Source organism: Atractosteus spatula, chromosome 8 (genome assembly GCF_055471065.1).
Source record: "Atractosteus spatula isolate fAtrSpa1 chromosome 8, fAtrSpa1.hap1, whole genome shotgun sequence".
NCBI classification, from domain to species: domain Eukaryota; kingdom Metazoa; phylum Chordata; class Actinopteri; order Semionotiformes; family Lepisosteidae; genus Atractosteus; species Atractosteus spatula.
The window spans coordinates 32,594,417-32,615,489 of record NC_142713.1 but is presented as its reverse complement, the minus strand read 5'-3'; the positions used below and the strand labels follow the sequence as shown (position 1 = coordinate 32,615,489).

Here is a 21,073-nt window from a genome sequence, read left to right as displayed (position 1 = left end):
TATTCCTCCTTGAATTATTCTTTATCATGATAGCTGGCTATAACACTAAATCTGCCTTCTGAAAAAACATCTCATATCTGAAAAATAGGATGTAAAATGGGGAAGAATATGATCATTGTACTTACTAAAGATCATGCATTTTACCAGGAAGACAGTGAATGTTTCTGTTTTACGTAACAATTATTAGCTTTTGCTTTTTTCTTTAAGTAGGCTGTCTGATTATATTTGTACTGTACTTCAGTAATTGTATTAATGTTTGAGCAAAAACAGCAACAGATAATCAAATTTAACATGTAACACAATATGCAACAATACAATGAAGTTCCAAAGCTGAAGGTGTGCATTACTCCTTTAAATTACACCTGCACCATCTTCTTTAGTGTTTTATTGATGGTTTATGATAATGTCCTCATTGAATATTGAATATTTAACTTTTATAATGCGGATATTTTCCAGAGTGGGACTTTTACATTAGCATTGTTTAAAAAGGTGATGTACTGTAACTTCTGGTTAACATGTTAAAGATAGCATTTAAGAAAGTCAACATGAAGTGATTAGAGGAAAACAAGTTTAGGTAGTCTAGTTACCAAACTTTTACATTTACTGTACAGTAGTTGTCAACATTTTGTATTTTTATCAGCCAGAAATTACTAACTTTTTTAACTCCAGGTTATATACAGTACATCTGTTTTTTAAGATAAGAATAATTTATTTCCAAGTTTCTTTCTTAAACAGACTAACTGTATGCATTGTTGCTGTGAGGTACTGTATAAAGACATATTTATGTCTTGTGCTTGGCGTCACTTCACCATCATGAACTAATTTATTTTGGCACTGCTTTGTAAGAAATTGTTTTGTCCATTTCTAAATGAGTGCTTCATTAATCTGTTTTTTGACAGTTCAAGAAAGGTCCTCCTTCCTGGCATGCTCATTTTGGAACTATGTAAACCACTTCTTAATTTGTATGCTATTTATTGCACTCCTGCTTGCAGCCATTTTGAATCTAGATTTGTAATCTTTGGAAAAACCACTGTTAATGAAAAAAACAACAGTTATACAGTGTATAAAGCTGGCAGATAGTGTATGCGCTATAATTTAAACGTACTCATGCTGCTGTACATTATGTTTACAGATAAGATCAACAGCAAATTTGCATTATGAAGAAGTTCTTACCCAGCCTCATATTATTCAGTTTTACCCATTCCAGTATCATGTGATAAATCCCTGAGGTGAAGGTCTTCTAAATTAGATGACAAAGTGAACTCGAAATGCCTAGTAATTCATGTGACAGAACAATGAAAGATCTAAGCCTGGGCTTTGAAGGTAAGCCTTCCATGAGAAATCTGTCATGAAATATATTTCTCTAATGACCTGTTACAAATATAAAGAAAATCTGAGGATTGTACAAGAGCGAAGGTCAAGGAATGATAGTGAGTACACATGAAACATGTTGATCCCTTGTATCCTTTCCTTTATAACAGGCTGAGAATGACTTTGGGAGTAATAAGGAATGAATATATACTAATGGAAACAATGCAATATTCTTACTTTTACAAAAGGGTTGTCTAAAAGTGTTTAAAAACATTTAAAAATATTAAAATATTAAAAACTAAATTTAAGGCCAATGCTTACAGTAATTATTAATGTTTAAGTTCCTAAACTTCTGAGAGAAGTTCTGTTCATGCCTAGCTGCTCAGTAAAAGTTAAAGAAATGCAAACAAATTAGGTGATGCTTCTTTAGGCTGTACAGAATTCAGATGATTCCAAAGACTTGACTAATTCTTGACTGACATATTTTAATTCAAAGAGGATTACACTTTTAAATGGTAATGATGATGTGTATAATCTCCTGCCTGCAGTTGATACAGAGTTAAACTATTTCAAATTGCCTAATGATAAGTAGATGTGTTTTACCTTGAGTCTTATTCATTATATGAATAAATAGAATATGATAGTCATTTGAGGTAACTGAGATTAACATTTTACAAGTTATGACTTCTTTTTACCCCTTTCAAAAATAGCTAATTTTAAACTTAGCATGCACATTGATATTATACTATATATCACCAATAATGTGAGCATTCCATCGTAAGTATCACACTTTTATCCATAATTCACAAACAGCACTCATTGACAGATAACTAAGCCACAAACTTAGACACCTTTAAGGCAAATTTTTCTTTTCAGAAAATAAAAACACAAAAATACCCATGCATTCTATGTAATGATCGTGTTACATCACACACTGAACACTGACAGTAGTTTTAGATCATTTAATTTTGTTTTTTACTTGAAAATTAGTTTTTCCAAAAACCTTTGTAGAATACAACATTTGGGTTTTAAAAAACTATTCTGCAGTGCTACTGAAATGTCAAAACTCAGGATCTTAACTACATTCCTATTTTTCCTTTCCAAAAGCCAAATTTCTTTGTATTTGAATAGCTTTTGAACACTGGGATTGATGCCCACTAGGCTATCTTACTACATGTTGTAGTCTAAGTCTACCTCCTACCAGTAGCAAATTCTATGACCTTCTATATAATGAATTTAGTGCATTCAGCTAGTTTAGAGAAAGAGAACACAAAAACTCTACTTAATGTAGGTCACTGTGTTTCGCTTGAGGATTCTGTTGATCTTTACAATGACACTCTAGTACCTTTGCAATAATGCAAGTTATTGATAGTCTAGCTCCTATGAAATCTTGTCTTGTTTATTTTGCTCAATCTTATCACTGGCACACAAATGAACTCTGCTCTAAGAAGATAGAAGGCTGTCATCTTGAGCAGATTTGGAGGAAGAGAGGACTGCATTTTCATCAACAAGCATATACTGTAGATCTGACCCACAGAGATCCCTTAATGCAGCCAGATCCTCTTTCTATTCTAGCCTTATTGAGTGAGGCCACTGTAATCCTTCAGCCCTCTATTGCAATAAAATGTCTGATTCAGTTAAAAATATTCTTCCCTTTACTTTACACCATATTCAAGCAATTATTTCACATCAAAATATATAATATTAATAACAAGTTGCTGATCTTACTTCCTGTAACCATGACATCCATATCCTTTCCTCCAGGTCTGAGCTTCTCTTATTCTACTGTTGTTGATGCTATCTATGTAACCAAGTTTGTACAGTACATAAAATGCAGCCTACTACTTGTGTCTTGAGCACATTCTTTCACCCCTGCTCAAAGCTATCTTGTTATTTGCACATTTGTTTCTAACTTCATCCATAGGTTCCTGAATTCCATTGTGTTAAACATTTTTTGAATGTGCCTCTTCTCACAGACATTCAAGAAGAGGTGGTAGCATCCCAATGGCTAAGTCACCTTCCATCTAATGACCTCTTCAATTTTTCATTCAGGGACACAGCATTGAAACTGCCACTGTTAAGCACTTAATGATTTACTGATGGCTTCTGACTGCATTATTTAATATTCTCTCTTCTTTTTAAGTGCAGCTTTTTTACTGTCAGTTATGACATCCTATTGGATCAGTGGTTCTGTCATTCACAGGGCAGAACAGTGGTGCAGTGGTTAGCATTGCTGCTATGCCATACTGAGGATGATTTTGCTCAGCCTTACTGAACTCACTCCTTATTATTGGGTGTGCTGTTTTATTTCTTACTTAATTTCATATTTATTTCCTTTCTACAAAGGTTTCATTGCAGTACTTTGTAAGTTATGATTTGCTTTGATTTTGAAGTAACAGAGATCCTGTTTATAATTTATTACAGTTATTAATGTTCCTATCTATTACATTCAGTGCTAAAATATGTTATCTTTGTAAAATGTGTGCTTCTTGTTCATCTTTATAAGTTATTTAATATGTGTTCTTCAAAGCTGGTTAATAAAAGTTTTCTCATTAAATAATTCAGTTATGTAATTGATCAAAATGGTAAAATAAGTTTGGGTGGGAGGTGATAATACTGGTGTATGTGCAAATCATGATCTGGAGGGGCCCCTTTCTTTTTGCCTAGAGCCCCTAAAAGCCCAGGACTGGCACTACTCTGGACAATTGTTTACAAATCAAAGTCCTGTATGGTGACACTGTGATGTAGAAGGTGCTGTCCTTTGGATGAGACCAGATGAAGTATATTTTGAGGTTATATAATCTGGCCTTCCTAAAAATCCTCCCTTAATTAAAATGGTAAGGGCATTTCTTACTTCCCCTCCAGATATAGTGTAATGGCTGTTGATGCATAATCCCTGCTGGGCACCCAAGTGGGTGCTGCTCTTCAGAGACCGAGGAAATACATGGATGTACAGTAATAAAGTAGAAATAATTTGCTACACTACTTGGTCTCTTTCTCCTGAGGTCTGCACTTTACTTTAGGTATACATTTACTCAGGTAGACACATTTGTCTTTTTACATTTACCAAAAACATCTCTGTTAGTCTTTTTTTTTCACAATCCTGACTATAGCATGGGCCAGGATTCTCACTGGGTAGGGCACAGTCACATGCCTGATCTATTCACTTACTTTGGTGACATAATACTTAACCAGAGATCTTACCGATTTTTAAAAATAACCAATCAATACACACAATTATACTGCCAAAAACCAAAAAAAAAGAACAAATCACAGTCATATTGAAAATGGTAAAGAACACAGCAGGTCATCAATGGCCATACTCCAAACAAAATAGAATCCTAATTTGCACCAATTACAAATCTGACATGTTCTCTTAAATCTTTATTAAACCTCCCTCTTAATACATTTAATACACATAACCATCAAATTTATAAATGCATGTTATTATTATAATTAACTGTTTATTACTGTAGGTCGAACTATTAAATAAAAATAGATGCTATTCAGAAAAAATAATTTAATGATTCATTTTATTTACAGGAATGTGATCAGGTTTTGAAACTAACGAATGTGAATACATTGATACATTTTACTGCCAAAAAGGCATAAACAATGTGTGAAGGAACAAAACCTCCCAAACATTACTGTGGCTAAACAAGCTAGTGATCCAAATTTATATATTGTAGAAATTCAAAGAAATTAGTGATAATTTAAGTTTAAATGGATATTTAATATGATTATCTCTGCTGAGAATGCAGCTATAGAAGTACACAAATTTGATGTCAAATGTTCAGAAGAGAAAGCATCAGCACACGCTTCTAGCTCGACTAACAAGCAGGTTAAGATTGACAACCTGGAAAATCCCATCATATATGTATCACAGAGCACAGTGGACAAGGCAGTGATGAATTACATCTTCAAAGGTCTCATCTATTAAATGTTGCTAAATTACGTGCATTTAAAGACCTTAAATCATAATCTGCTGCATAATTTAACCGTCATATCAACAACTACTGTATGTAATAATAACGAGGCTGCTAAAACATGAAAACAATTTTGATTTATGCTATGAGTGAAGTGGAATGTATTGCCACAGACATGGATCAGAATGAAGGCTCACCACATTGATCCCAATAGTCTGGAGAAACCATCTACTAGCAAAAGTAGACTAAAAAGACTTCTACTAATCTAAAAGGCTCACATACATTTGACGTCTTGGCTGATACCTTGAATGACATTCATGCAGAGTACCAGATACAAGGGAAGATCATTAGAACTACCACAGACAATGGTTCAAAATTGCTTAAGACCCAGAATACTGAGGAACAAAACCGGAACCAGAGGAGGAAGAAGATGAAGAAAATTGAATTGAATTCCGGCCATGTCTTTAGTAATAGCTACCCTGACACCAGTGTTGTGCCTGCCACCTGTTAAACCTGCTGTCACCTGTAGATGCATTACAGGCTGAATCAAATGAATAAACCAGATGATGAAATATTGCAGTTGAAATTGTCAGAATGAGGGGAAGCAGCATTTAATTCACCAAGCCAGACAAGTTGGAACTATGTACATGGCTGTGGAAAGAAGAAAGTTTTCCTCGCACTCTTGTATTTAGGCTGCTAGTGCTGAAGTGATGCCTGTTTTATGCCTTTACAAAACTTAACAAGTTTTACATCTATGCCTGAGACTAAATAATTGACATTTTAAATTTTGCAAGTTAATAATGATGAGAAATACTGTATGTTGCTGAAAACAAGAAATGTAAAATGTGAGACCAGCTGTGCAAATAACAATGGCTCTGTTGGTAATAAGTAAAATGTTTTTTTTTTATATAGCATAGAGAAAAAGTAAGTTTCATATTAAATTCCAGGAAGTGATTTTATTGTGTCAATAAATATTTCAGATGATGAATGTGATTTCCTTCGAGATTAAAGGCTTCAATAAGTGTTTCTTATCAAATGTAATGGACAGGACTAAGGATGCAATTTATGGAAAGGTGACATAGGAGAAAACATAGGAACAGTACAGAGGCTGCAGACAATAATACAGAAGACATTTGTGAAAAATATTTTTATGTAATACATATGGCAATATTCTATAAAGACAGAAACTTGATTGCATCAGGAAATATTGGTGCTTTTTTGAGAGATTAATCTGACTCAATTCTGTGTGTACATCAGCAGACAACAAAAGATGAAAATGTATTGGCATTATCATATTGGAATGTCCTGCATTCATTGCTGAAATTGTCTTATGTGATTGATAAATTAACCACTTACAAATCTATTGGTCTATTTTACATGTAGTATCCTGGTCTTTGAATATTAACCCTTACTTTCAAGGTCACCTCAAAATTATATCAGTATGGTATTTCACCTTGGATGGATGGATGGATTTTTTAACTCCCCTGATCAGAATATGCCTCCTAATGTGCAGAACTGAAGTTAAAATGAAATACACTTTAAAAGGCACTATCATATTCAATCTTTTTTGATAGGAAGAGACAGATGATAAGATGGATGCTTCTATCTTTTATGGCATATGCACTACCAAAATATTGAATAAATTGTCTTTAATTGAAGTGTGTTTTCTAGATATATCCTTGGTTGCTTTATATATTTTATATTAAGATGAAACATTTTCCAGGAGAAATACTACTCATTTGTAATAAATAAATCAATCAGGACATTGACATATGCATTACTTTTAGTTATACTAATTTCTCTATTGACACACTGGTAGAATACCAAGAATATCGTATTTGAGGAGAATCATATTTTTCTTTTAGATGTGGGCAGCACAGTGCTGCAGTGGTTAGCATTGCTGCCTTGCAGTGCTGGGGCCCTGGGTTCAATTCCGGATCTGGGGGCCTATCTTTGCGTAGTTTGTATGTTCTCCCTGTGTTATTGTGGGTGACCTAGGTTTCCTCCAAGTGCTCTGGTTTTCTCCCACAGTCCAAAAACATACTGGTAGGTTAACTGGCTCCTGGAAAAATTGGCCCAGCTGTGAGGACATGCATGTCTGTGTGTCTGCCTTGCAATGGACTAGTGTCTTGCCCAGGGTGTATCCTGCCTTGCACCCATTGCTTGCCAGGGTAAGCTCCTGCTCCCTTGTGACCCTGAATTACAAAAAGCCAAAAATGGACAGATGGGCATTAGATGCTTTAGATGTTTAGATACATTAGACTGATTTTACTATATTAACAGGTACACTGGCCTCATAATAAAATAAAACCACATAGCATTTTACATTGTTATAATGAATAATTCACATGTGCTACATGGGTTACGGGACAAAATTGTAACTGATTCATATCTATCTCCAAACTATTTTTAAATCTTTACTATTTAAATAAATTTGATTTTACAGAATTCAGTAATTTTTATTTTTACAAGTTTGTTTTTACCTGTAAATATTTGTATGATTAAAAAAATCTAAATGCAATACCAAAAGTACAAACATTCTCTGAAAAGTCTAACACCAGAATTCATTGCCACAACCTAGTTCATTATGTAATGTTAAGAGCATAGAACACAGTATTTATTTGCATATACAGTAGCTTTGTTTTTTGTCACTGATTGGCACAAAAGGAATACTGTATCTAACTCATTCTTCTCATACAACCCAGCAAATTAAATGTGGCATGTCAGTCTTTGAGTGTCAGTATACTGTATATAGCTAAACAAAATGAATCCCAAAGTAAATCAAAAATAAAATAAATCAAATTATTTATCCTTTTGCACATAAGAAATTTTGATACAGGAAAATATTGTGGAAACAAATGGAATACAAAATGCATTACAAAATACTTCATTTTTATGCTGACCGCAATAAACAAATTTCTTTTTCTTCTCCTCCATACTTAAATTCTCTTATTCACTAATAAAATTGGACTTTTTCTTTGGACATATTCAATGTTGAATCTATCCCTTGAATTTAAATTTATTTAAAGTAGCAGAAATATTTTTTTCAGGAGAAAAAATTATAAATTAGGTTAGATCAATTTTAGTTTTGATCCCTTTAAAAGATTAACTATGTGATAAAGCTATGTGTACTAATTTAAATATATATTTACATGTTATAAATGCTGGGATAAACATGATCTTTTCAAGTTCAGTCATTCACCCAGTAATTATATATACACATGAATGTTCTGAAAAAATCCTTCCTTCATAATAAATACAGTATATAAATATACAGTATATGGAATAATAAAACATTTATTTAGTTAACAAATAATTCACTGTTTCATTTTTTATGTAATTGAAAGTAGAATATTGCAGTTTCAAAATGAGAGTTTTAGCTCCCAAATATCAGTAATAACATTTCCTGTATTTATGAAGAATAGCCTCATATGACAATGAACCATGTTTTATTTATCAGCATTGTAAAAAGCTTTCTAAAGACACTTCACTGAAAGTGCTTTACAGGCAATGGGGAATCCTCTCCACCACCACCGATGTGCAGCCCCACCTGGATGATGCGACAGCAGCCATAGTACGCCAGTACGCTCACCACACATCAGCTACAGATGTAGCCATTCAAAATGAGCGAGATACACTGCGGTACAACACGGTGGGCATGTCACATCTAAATGCGTCATATCATGTCATACCGCATTATACCGCATGCAAATTAGATTATGTTAATAGTATCCGGAATCATCTTGTTAAACCTGCCAGGTGGAGCTAATAAAGCTTAACCTCTCATATACAGCATTTGAGCTGTCACCAGAAAACACCCGGTTTCGAATCCCGATCACTGCTGAGGGACAATCTTTATCCAATTAAGATTTTAAGTTGTATACTCTTTAGACTTCTAATTTTAAACTGTGTATTACAGCATGTTAATCATTAAACATTAAAAAGTTGGTATATTTTATAAAAGCAAGATTTCTCAGTTGGACAAAAGTACAAAACCTACCACCTTTACCATAAATATTTTTATTATGCAGAAATATTTTATGTATCAAAGTCTTTACCGAAGATATTACTAATAGTATTAATAATGAATGACCTTGGACAAGCTGTAAGCTCAAAGTATTACCCTGGTGCACTTACTTTGTAACCATCTTTGTAAATGAAAAGACTATTTGTCATTGACAAAAACTAACACCAAAGCATTTAGTTGATCCGATCACGTATTCATTTCCAATCACACAAATTTTGAGAATCTCCAATTCACCATGCCTTTCACATGCTCATAAACAATATTAATTTAGGAACATAAACATATCATGTAAACTGTATTTGGCTAGTATTGGTATTTTAAAGAAAAAATATACACCAGCATTCCACTTTCTCCCTAAAAATTTTAAGCATCAAAGTCTTACATGTGGTTATTTTGGAAATGTTTTTACGTGCTCCTACTGTCCATATTAGCTTTATATACTTTGTGAAAAGTTATAGTCTTTTAACTTTTTCTGTGAATTTGCTCGTTATTGGCGTAAACAAAAGCATACTTTTACAATTTGATTAACAGGAAATATAATATTGAATTGTGTATCTAAATAAATTAATAACGATATAATTATATTCATGTACTGTCTGGTGGAATAAACTGAAGAATTAGTTAATGCGACACGGAATTATTAAGAGTTAGTTAATGTGACACAGTATTAATAACATAGTGCTTTCGCTTTTCCCCAGCGCTATCAAGGGAATTGAACCCAAGCCTCAGCATCACTCAAGAGGGAAGCAGTCAGTTGAGCTACAGTAAGATCTGCCCTCAACCCTGACAGACCTGGTCCCTCCTATTCATATGAAAGGCAGTGACATCTCTGCGCTGGCAAGCCCTCAGTCACCTGACCAGCGGATCGCTGCATCAGTGAGAGTCAGTATAGCTTCTGGGAAATACATTTTTCCTGCATCAAAGTTTAACTTGTTCAGAGCGCCCTACATTAAAAAATCCAAACGTTTCATTTTGAGCTGAAGATCCGCACACCTGAAGAAGGCTTCAAAGCCGAAACATTGCATTTTCTCTCTTCTCTTTTCAGCATGGAATAAACCTATTACTTGTTCCTTTGCAGACTACGCAGGCTGACGCGGCTACCTACCAAAGTAAATGTATTGCAGTATGTTTTATTGCAAGGTGCTCTGTTTTATTAACAGACACTCCAACTCAAGTGTTGTACAGTGATAATAGACGTGGGTAATGTCATCCCCATTAAACAATGTGTTAATCGCGCAAATCCTGCTAAACTAAAAATTAGACACAAGAAGAGTATTGTAATAGTTTCGGGTTCGGCGAGGATGGACTCAGTGACTCAGACACTTGTGGAATAAAGAAAACAGCAGTTTTATTGAACTTCGGTACAGCCAGCAAAGCACTCCTACGCCCGCGCGCCAGCAGAGAGAAAGACAGACTGAAAATGAGAGAGAACGAGCAAGCACCAGAGAGAGCAACACACTGGGGTCTATTCGGGTAGCTACACAGGGATAGGGTGGCAATTGGGTTCAAGTATAACAGAGGTACAAGTATAATCTGGGCGATCTCACCAAACTGTATGCCCATTTTGCAATGGGTCAGTGGCTCTCCTAGTCCCCGCCCTGACCACTACTACTCCCGTCCTGCCCCTCCGCATGTTCCCTAGCCGGGCGCTCTTCAGCCGCAACGCAAGGTGAATGTGCTACAATATAATATAGAGTCCCCATTACCCCCATCTTGATTAAAATCACAAACGTGTTTTTTATAAAAATGCTTTTATTTATTCACAATCTGACTCACAGAGCTCACATTCCTGAATCTCCCCCCCTCAGCTCAACAATCTTAGGAAGAACATGAAACAACCTGTTAATAAAATTGCTGCAATTTTGTTCTGTCAGTTCTTCCTCCCAGAACTTGTAAATCGCATTGATCAGTTCTTGCTCTGTGTTAGGTTTAGCCGTTTTCCGAATATAGTCTTTCAGGCAATGCCATACCATCTCTATTGGATTTAAATCTGGGGGTTCAGCTGGAGTTTTCACCCAGTTCACTCCCTCTGCTTTAAACCTCACCTTTGCTGCTGTGTGTTTTGGATTGTTGTCCTGAAAGGAATGGTGCCTTGATCCAAAGTGCTCCCTGATGTATGGGGCAGCATGATGTTTGACCACGACTTCCTCGAAGAATTCACGATCCATTATTCCTTTGAAAATAAGAAGTGGTTCCGGGTCTCTTCTAGATATACCCACCCAGACGTGAACCTTCACTGGATGTTTTGGCTTTGGCTTGTTCACATATCTCCCCTTTTTATAAAACGACATGGTTGAAAACTGTTCCAGAGCTACTGTTGTTTCAGCAGTGAAAAGTACATCATGAAATGCCTCTCCCTGTTCAATCCATTGAAAAAAGAACAGGAGCATAAAGTGTCTGACGGTCATAAATGATATTAATTTAGGAACTGCATCAGAGATATTTTTTAACTGCACTGCATCGGAGAGATTCAGTATAGCTTCTGGGAAATACATTTTTCCTGGATCAAAGTTTAACTCATTCAGAGCACCCTACGTTACAAACTCCAAGCGTTTCATTTTGAGCTGAAGACCCTCACACCTCTTTTCAGCAAGGAATAAACCTATTACTTGTTTCTTTGCAGACTACACAGGCTGATGCAGCTACCCACCTTAAGTAGTGTTATACAGTGATAATAAACGTGGGTAATGCTATCCCCATTAAACAATGTGCTTATCGCGCAAATTCTGCTAAACTAAAGATTAGACACGAGAAGTAGTGTCTGAATCACTTTGCCCGTCCTCATTGAACCTGAAAATACTACAATATATTCGATTATATTTATTATATTCCCTACTAATCAAATTCTAAAAGTATGCTTTTGTTTACTCCGATAACGAGCGTAGTCATGGAGGGCTTCTCAGATAGTTGGGCATTCAGGTAGATTGCCAGGCGAAAGGATTTGAAAATATATTTTGTTAAAGCAAGTCAGTTTTTTGCAACACATAAAAGACATTTTTCCAAGAAAGATCTGATGAGGAGGAAGAAAAACCACCCGTTTTTAGCACATAAAAAGTGGTTATTAACTATCGAAACCTGTTTTTATAGCTTTTAAAGTCATGCAATGTCTAACCTAAGCAGGAGCACATCATTAAATCTCATTTTTGATTTCTCGTTTGCCCAGCCTAAGAGGGGGGGTCTGCTCTCATTGACAGCTGACACTCCTCCATACACTTAAGTGAAAAATTAATAACGCCAATGTAAACGTCGTATTTACAATTTGTTGATAATAAGTTCTCTAAAGCTTTCTCAGTCAAGTATGATAATTTACCTAGGGAGCTGTGTAAGCATGTGTAGGCAGGTGTGAAGAATACAGATCCCCAATTCAATTTCAGTCTAAACCTGTCCCCACACACCCTGCCCCCACTGCTATTAGAATATACACAAGGCACTTAAATATTTAGAGTAGATGATCAGGTGTTTCGCAGACGTAGGCATAGTACGTAATTCAGGCTTTATGAACTCACACCTGGGATTCGATTAATTAGGATTATTAATTATTCATAAAGCCTGAATTACGTACTATGCCTACGTCTGCACCTTTGCTAGTTAATGCTATTTCACTTTCTCCGGTGTGATTTTTTAGGCAAAAACCAGGCTAACAGACTTGTTTTGTGTTCTTCCTAAGATTGTTAAGTGCAGTGTCAAAATGTTTCCATATGAAAGGATTTATATAAAAGGCAGTGACGTCACCATCCTGAGGCGTGTGTGTGTATGGCAGGCAAAGGTTTAGCCTTTGTCACTAATGAAACCACTAGATAAAGACATATAGAAATCCCTACATTACGAACTCCAAGCATTTTGTCTATTGCTACAATATCGACAGCAGTGTAGTAACAAGGAACCTGTCAAATCGCAAATGCGTGTTTAATTAAATGCCTTTATTAATTCACAATCTGACAATGCGACGGAAATCGTTATCTTTGTCTTCTAAGCATCTTAATTAACTTTAAGGATAGCTTTCTCACCATTTTGATTTATTTTTTATACCATCGTTAAACAAAGCAGGAGCGCATTGTACTTCCTCTTGGGATCAAACGTGAAAAGATTAGATTGTAATCGTTTTTATTTTTAAAATAAATTTTAGAAAAGTGTAATGTATACTAAAAAGTTCTATTTATTTAATACCACTTGATAGTTATATTAATAGAGATAAGAATTCAAGTTGATACTGTTTAGACTTTTAATCATTTTAAACTGTATTACAGCATCTTACACATTAAACATGAAAAAGTCTGTATATTTTTTAAAAGCAAGATTGCTCAGTTGGACAGTATAAAGCAAGTATGCTTTTTAATGTTTGTAATCGCTATTCTTGCAAGTACAAACACAACATAAACTGGAATGCTACAGAACCCTAAACCGACAATACACACTAGCCGAATATAGCTGTGTCAGTCTTCTGTGATTTGAACATCATTGGGTGCTGTTTTTAAAAAGCTGTTAAGTAAAGAAAATTAATTTTCCTGCTGAATGAAAACAGGAAATAAAGAAAGGATTTCAGAAATCAAACAAAGCTTTATTCCCGTTGTTTACAGTCTGGGTAATTGGAGACTGCGATGGTTCTACTATGGTTCTTATCTCACAAAGCCGTATTGAGCAGTATTTCTCGTGTTGTGAACGTGTGTACACAGCGGTCCCCCAGTGTTTCTTGTTAGTGCGTAATTATGCATTTACAAAAAGAGAATTATCTCACTGATAGTTTTATGTAGAGGCTTAAGTCGAGGTCTTTAAAATGGGTTTTGTGATATTTAGAAATACCAACAAATTCAATATAGTGTTGATAATATTTATTATCAGTAATAATATCAGTAGGAGTTTGAAATCATTTGTTGTTATTACTAAATGACTTAACTTCAAACATGTTGTGATATTTAGAAATATAAAAAATGTCAATATAATGTCCATAATATTTGCTATTTTAGTTTTTCAAAAAATGTTAATTTGTTAAAAGAAAACTCATGGCAACTGCAGGGCTTGAACTGCAGACCTCAGACATATAAGGTAGACGCTTAAACCATCACACCACAGACACAGTCACGTGGAAAGTACTGAAACAGCCGTACACATATCAATAGAAAGTCTTATACTACTGTTTGTGCTACAGTATATGTATATAATTATATCATTATTAATTTGTTTAGATATGCGCTATTCCATATTATATTCCCTGTTAATTAAGTTCTTAAAAGTATGCTTTTGTTTACACCGATAATGAGCAAATTCATAGAAAAGGTTAAAAGACTATCACTTTTCACAAAGTATATAAACTTAATATGGTCAGAAGGAGCACGTAAAAACATTTCCAAAATAACCACATGTAAGACTTTGATGCTTAAAATATTTAGGGAGAAAGTGGAATGCTGATGTGTATTTGTTCTTTAAAATACCAATACCAGGCATATACAGTACATAATATATTTATGTTCCTAAATTAATATCATTTCTGACCATTAGCTGCATTATGCTCCTCTTCTTTTTATGCTCAGCTACTAAAATTGCCCTTTAGTTGTAAAATTCCATATAAATATTCAATACTTAGCGGATTAAAACGTGCACAGTAAAGAGATTAAATGATTAAATCTTTTCACTAACGACCATTCCACCACAAGTGCCCCTGTCGGTCATTTTGGCCAGCCAATCACGTACCGCGGTACGCCGCGGTGGGTTGTGGGTAGTTGCGTGTGTTACGGGTTTGTACCGTGTAGTTTGAATGGCTGCATCTGTATTAGTGGTGAACAGAAAATTTGGCCAGGACTCCAGAGTTACACCCCTACTCTTTTCAAAAAACACCCTGGGATTTTTAATGACCACAGAGAGTCAGGACCTCAGTTTTATGCAGTGGCGGATTAAGGTGATCAGAGGCCCCTAGGCTACACGTTGTGTAGCTCCCCCCATCCCGTTACCATAAAGAAGCGAGAGAAAATAGTGTAATAATTCAGTGACACGTTCGGAGTAAGAGCCTGCTACCGCCGATTCAAACGGAATGTAATGTGGCACATGCAGGGAACACACACGTACACAGGAAGCCCAAATACGCACAAACTACAAAAGGCTGTAATGTAAGTACAACAATGCAACCAATAAATCGACTAACAGCCAATCTGCGAGCTGACAACAGAAATCATGTGCATGCTTGCTTTGAAACCGACGATACACAACAACAAGATCAGCACAGCAGAGGCCAGTGACCACCCTGTTTGAGAGCATTATTTCAAGAACATCAGGACATTCCCAACTTGTGCAATTCCATTGCAGTTAATAGGCTCAAATCAGTCAATACACTGCATCGACAATTAGATATTTTTCTATAAGGGCTTTCAAGGGATCAGACTCGCTGATAACGTCGAGGACACCCATGAAGTTCCCATTGTCAGGGCGCCCGAACGTTTCGCTGCATCCCCTAAAAGGTAACTGCAACCACCCTTTTCAAGACGTTAGTCCAATACTCATATTCATTGTCAAACTGTCTTTTTAGTTCTGAATCTATTAGACCATTATCAGCACAGCACATAATGTATGCAACCATAGCCTTTCTATGGCTCTCCAACACTCCGTGTTCAGCCAAGTGTGTGGCGGCATTTTTCCAGTCAGTATAGCCTACGGTTAGTCCGGACTGATTATCACTGTCCCCAAATAATTTACAAGCCAAACAAAACACTGCTCTTTTCGAAGGGGAATACAGCAGCCATTCTCTTGACACACACTCGCCATTTCTGAGTTCTCTTTTGAAGAGGGTTTTAGAGAAATACCTCTTTTGGTGTTTACTGTATGTTGTCTTTCCGATGCTGCAACATCCACGTCTCAGTTTTGACACGATTTCGGGCCCAATCTAGCCTTCTGTTAAACTATTTTACCCCAGCATGCTGGGTCCGAGCTATAGGAAGCAGGTAGCTCCATGGCAGCAGGAGCAACAGCCATTGCGACGACTCATTGGGCTTGTGGAGATGGTGGCGGATGGTGGTAGTGTTTCGGATGGCTCTGCCTCTGACTTGTGTTCCTTTGATTCCGTTGCAAGAGCTTGCTCATCCTCATGATTGGCGTTGATATAGACTGCACCCAGGCTAGAGCTAGCTACAGCTAACTTTTCAACCGTGGTTGCTGTAGCACTGGTTGTAACGTTAGCCGTAAACTCAGGACTGGGGTCTGGCTCAGCAAACTTGAAATAACCAGTCAATCTGGGGATGTTTTTAAGTAGGTCCTGCTCACATTGCTCTTTTAACTGCCGTGCTTTTAGTATATGCGCCGCACTATCATATTTTCTATCGCACATTTTCTAGAGATCACAAATGAATCCGCCAAAATAAATTTGAACTGCGAACCCATTGTATCTAACCAATCATTAGTTCACAAAAGATTCAACGTTTTTATGGACCAATGGGGGCCCACAGGTTTTAAAAAATACTCCGGCCAATCAGGGGCCCCTGATCAATCCAGGGCCCCTAGGCTACAGCCTATGCTAGCCTGTTCATTAATCCGCCCCTGATTTTATGTCTCAGGAGGGCACCTTTTTACAGTATAGTGTCCCCATCACTATACTGGGGCATTAGGACCCACATAGGCCGGAGGGTGAGCGCCCTCTGCTGGTCCCACTAACACCCCTTCCAGCAGCAACCTTAGTTTTTCCCAGGAGGTCTTCCATCTAGGTACTGACCAGGTTCACACCTGCTTAGCTTCAGTGGGTTGCCAGTTGTGTATTGCTGGGTGACATGGCTGCTGGAAAAAAAAGTTTTCTGTGCATACACACATAAAAAAAATCAAATATGTGTTTCTGTCCAATTTCACGGATACAGTACCTATGGAGCCTTACAGCCCCAAGAGTTATCAAACCTGCTATGCCAAAGGGCCCATCCCCCAGTGTGGGTGGATTCTTAAGTTTCTGACAGACCCAGGATTGTTGTACCACTCTCACTGTAAGGTGCGTGTAAGCTACATTATAAGTCCTGTTATGGTATCTTATTACTTTCTTTTAAACATTGATTTACCTTATGATTTCTAAATCATAAAAGCTTATAAATATGAGATAATATATTAGATATATTAGAATATTTTATGTTAATATTTATATTTTAAGCTTACATAAAATGAATATAATAAATTTTGTACCGAGATAGAACTAGACATTTTTATCATATACTGTCTGAAATTACAGCTGCAGTGTATAGTGCAACATTTCTAACAGGTTCTACATTCCCCTTCCCCCTTCAATATGCCAATTAAAAAAAACACAGACTCTAAAATTTCACTTAAACTTTATAAAACTGTGAAAACATGTCAGCCCTCATGAGGATATTACTATTCCTTCTTTTAATCTAACAGTTTGAATCATCCAATTATTATTCATCTCAACTCAATCTTACAATCCTAGTTTAAAAGACATTTTACACACTTCTACAAAGACATGAATAATCAGGTCAACTGTTCCCTTTCACAATACAAGCCAGGAAGAAACAGAAGAATTTCATTTCATGGATAAAACAAGCACATAAGGAATATCCCAGACCAACAGGTACTGTACCTCTTCAGTAAATGTTTTTTTAATACAAGATGAGAATAGCCCCCCTAAGTCAACAACGTCTCATCCAAACAGAAAAGCACCTGCCTTGAGAGTTCTAACACCAGCTGGCAAGTGGCAGGATATAAATTATTTCTGGAATACATATAGATTTCATAAGTTAATTTTATGCATTTTACATGCAGTACCTTGAATCTAAATTCTCCTCATTAATTGCTACCAAAAGCAACAGTACTTAGCTGTGAAACCCTTAGCGAATTACCTTTGTGTCCTTTAAAGTGTTTATACAATGGCTTTGAGTAAGAATACTGAAGCACAAAGATAATCACCAAGGACCCAAACCAAAACAAGTACTTGAAATACATGAAAAATGAAGGAACAGAAAAAAACAGACTATTAGGAACTACCCATTAAAGTGAAATTTTGTGCTCACATTTTTAAACAACACTACTTACCTTTATGGTGGCCTGCTGCTGACACCGATTTCCCCCAAAGGGATATCATGTAGATAATTAGAAGTAGTTTCCCTTTTGTTGCTTTCTGTGTATATCTATTACTCATCCTAGGAAAACAGATTAAAAAAGAAAACATATGTACCATTACTTTTAGTTTTAAAGGAAGAATCAATATAAACCATTTCAAGATCTGAAAATTGTATATTGAATGAGAATACTTCATAGTATACTCTTTTCTCAATATGTTAACCTAAATAATAGACTAATACAGGCAGGCATCTCACACAAGTAACCAGAAGTAAATTATATTCAAATTTAAGCAACATTAGTATTTCTGAAAAAGTAAAATGATCACTTCCAAAGCAATTTCTTCCAGTGTAAAATTTGTTTTGCCAACAGATTTTCTGAGATTTTCTTGGGACAAAATAGTAATTTCATGTGCTTTAACTATAACTCTTTAATTATTGTCTTATGCTAGATTTACACTCTTTTACACATACTTTCAGACTAGAAAATAAAGCAAATTTAGATCTGGATCAAGATTGTTGGAAAACATATCCTGTTCTACTTTTGAATTCTGACAAACATGTATTCAAATATTTGTAAGGCTGCATAGCTTTGAATATCTTTTCAAATCATTTTTAATGCACAATATTTGATGTTTTGTCTTTAGTTAAGCATGATGATACTTAATGTAATGTCAAGCTTTTTTTAATTATCACCAAGATGTCCTACAGAGCTGATGCACAGTTGTTCAGAGGTCAGCCAAATAAGTATCTGTATTTTTGATCCCAAACTGCTCCTTGCTAGAATATTGCAATATATTCATCTCAGCTTCATGGGGCTGGACATGCTGCTTGAGTCCAGACGTAACTCACAGGCTGTCTAGGGACATAGCTGGGGGGAATTATATCAGATCCTTATCAGTATTCTGCAGGATGTTGCTGTGAAATGGAAAATATCTGGTCATATTCCCCAAGGGGAGCCCTGGGCTACTTAACACTCTGCCCAGTAGGTTTGAACCAGCTTTATAATAGATTGTGTGGGTAACAATGAAAGGTTTAAAGATATAGTCATTAAAGTTAACTCCTGCTATTGCAATATGTTTTCATATTAATCATTGTTTAATATTGTCTTTAAGAAAAAAATCATCTAAAAGTTGGCACAATAAAATCCAAAAACATTCTTTGCAATGTATCATTTCACTTTTGAGTAATCCAGTGTCTTTTGATTTAAAATTTTCATCTTAGTATTATTGGAAGTCAAACAGCTAGGCCTTTTAAACATACCACTTGTGTAACACAAAATATACATCGTACAGTATGTAATATTTTATGTTGTTATGGCGTGAAGAATTACGTTATTCCAGTAATGATTTTATATTAACAGATAAACCAACGGACTTCAGATTGTGTTTTCTACTGGAAGAAACTCTAGTGGGAAGCAGAGCATATAGAGAAATATCCTAGAGATCACAGGGAGAACATGCAAAATCCATAAAGAAAGCAAAGTACAGTACTGTAGTTCCAAATGAAATCCAAGAGTTGAGAGGCAGCAGCAATAAACACTAAACCAGTGTCACCCTATATTGTGCTGGCAGGTCAACTGGACTTTGAATTAGAGTGTTTAACTTTTCTTGCTTCGCTGTCCTGAATTTCAGGACACATGTGAAGGCAAAACTGCTAATCTCAATAAGATCACACCCGAAGAAAGCTCCACAGCCGAAACATTGTGTTTTCTTTCTTATGTTTTTAGCATGGAATAAACCTATTACTTGTTCTAAAACTGCTAATCTGTAGGCTGGAATAAATGTAAAGGAAATTAAACATGTCTGTGCCATCAAGAACTTCCCCCTCAATGCCATATTAAGACATTAAGGAAAAACTTGAGAGTCCCGTATAAAAATGTTCTACCACACTTAAGACTGGTTATCATTAATAATCTAAGCCTGGAATCAGTCTATGAGGAGGGAGTGTTAACAAATACGTTTCCCTAACCTGAAACATATTTCCCACTGCCTATTTCAAAGTTCAGAGGGTGACTGTAATCAGTCTAAAGTTGCACTTAACTCCGAAGGAACACAGCACATACTGTACTAAACTGAGAATTGATCTAATGTTCAAAACGCTGCGTCTTATCAGTTGGATTAGTTGCACCTGTCAAAGTTAATATACTTAAAATGCATTCTGCACCATTTGTTGTCATTACCAATGTAATGCTTTTTTAAACAAATCACTGAGAAAAACTGCACCTCTCTCCCCTGCCTCTGTATTTATCCTATGCTAAATGGCTGTAAAATGTTTACCCTTTATTATGGCTTAATGAGCCTATGGCTGAAAAATCAAATGTGACCATATTTTGAATATTCTTTAATATTTTCTTAATTATTAATAGGTTTTAGTGTTAATACAGAATGCAGCATATTCAGTCATTTAAAGTAAATTGCATGGCTTCTCAGTGTATCTAGTAACAGTCTCTTGCACCATTTTAATAATATGCACCGTGCACACTGTATGCAATTTTACCCTGTTTTTCATTTCTGTACTGTATAAAGTAATCCAGGTGTAAAATTTATAAAGTTTGTCAAATTAAAATTGCTATAACATTTTCATATTGCATTTTTTACTTGTACACTGCATTTTATGTAATGCATTTATGCATTTTATGTGTGAAAATGGCTGACTGGCAGCGGACATGTACAGTACTGTATGTTAAGACATTACGTTTTGTGATAATACAGTTTATGTGTAAAATACAAATGTACAGTAATTCTTCACATTAAACCGAATTAATATACAGT

The 21,073-nt window shown here is 35.6% G+C and overlaps 1 protein-coding gene across 1 annotated transcript in view; it reads right to left on the bottom strand.

Moving 5' to 3' along the window:
* The window catches only part of LOC148829436 (chemokine-like protein TAFA-2), a 44,395-nt gene extending 26,016 nt beyond the window's left edge, over nucleotides 1–18,379 (bottom strand). Inside the window, exon 1 of the mRNA XM_088922600.1 lies at nucleotides 18,274–18,379. Coding sequence (XP_088778726.1) covers nucleotides 18,274–18,379 — 106 coding nt within the window. The remainder of the gene's footprint in view (nucleotides 1–18,273) is intronic.
* Nucleotides 18,380–21,073: the final 2,694 nt, after the last annotated feature.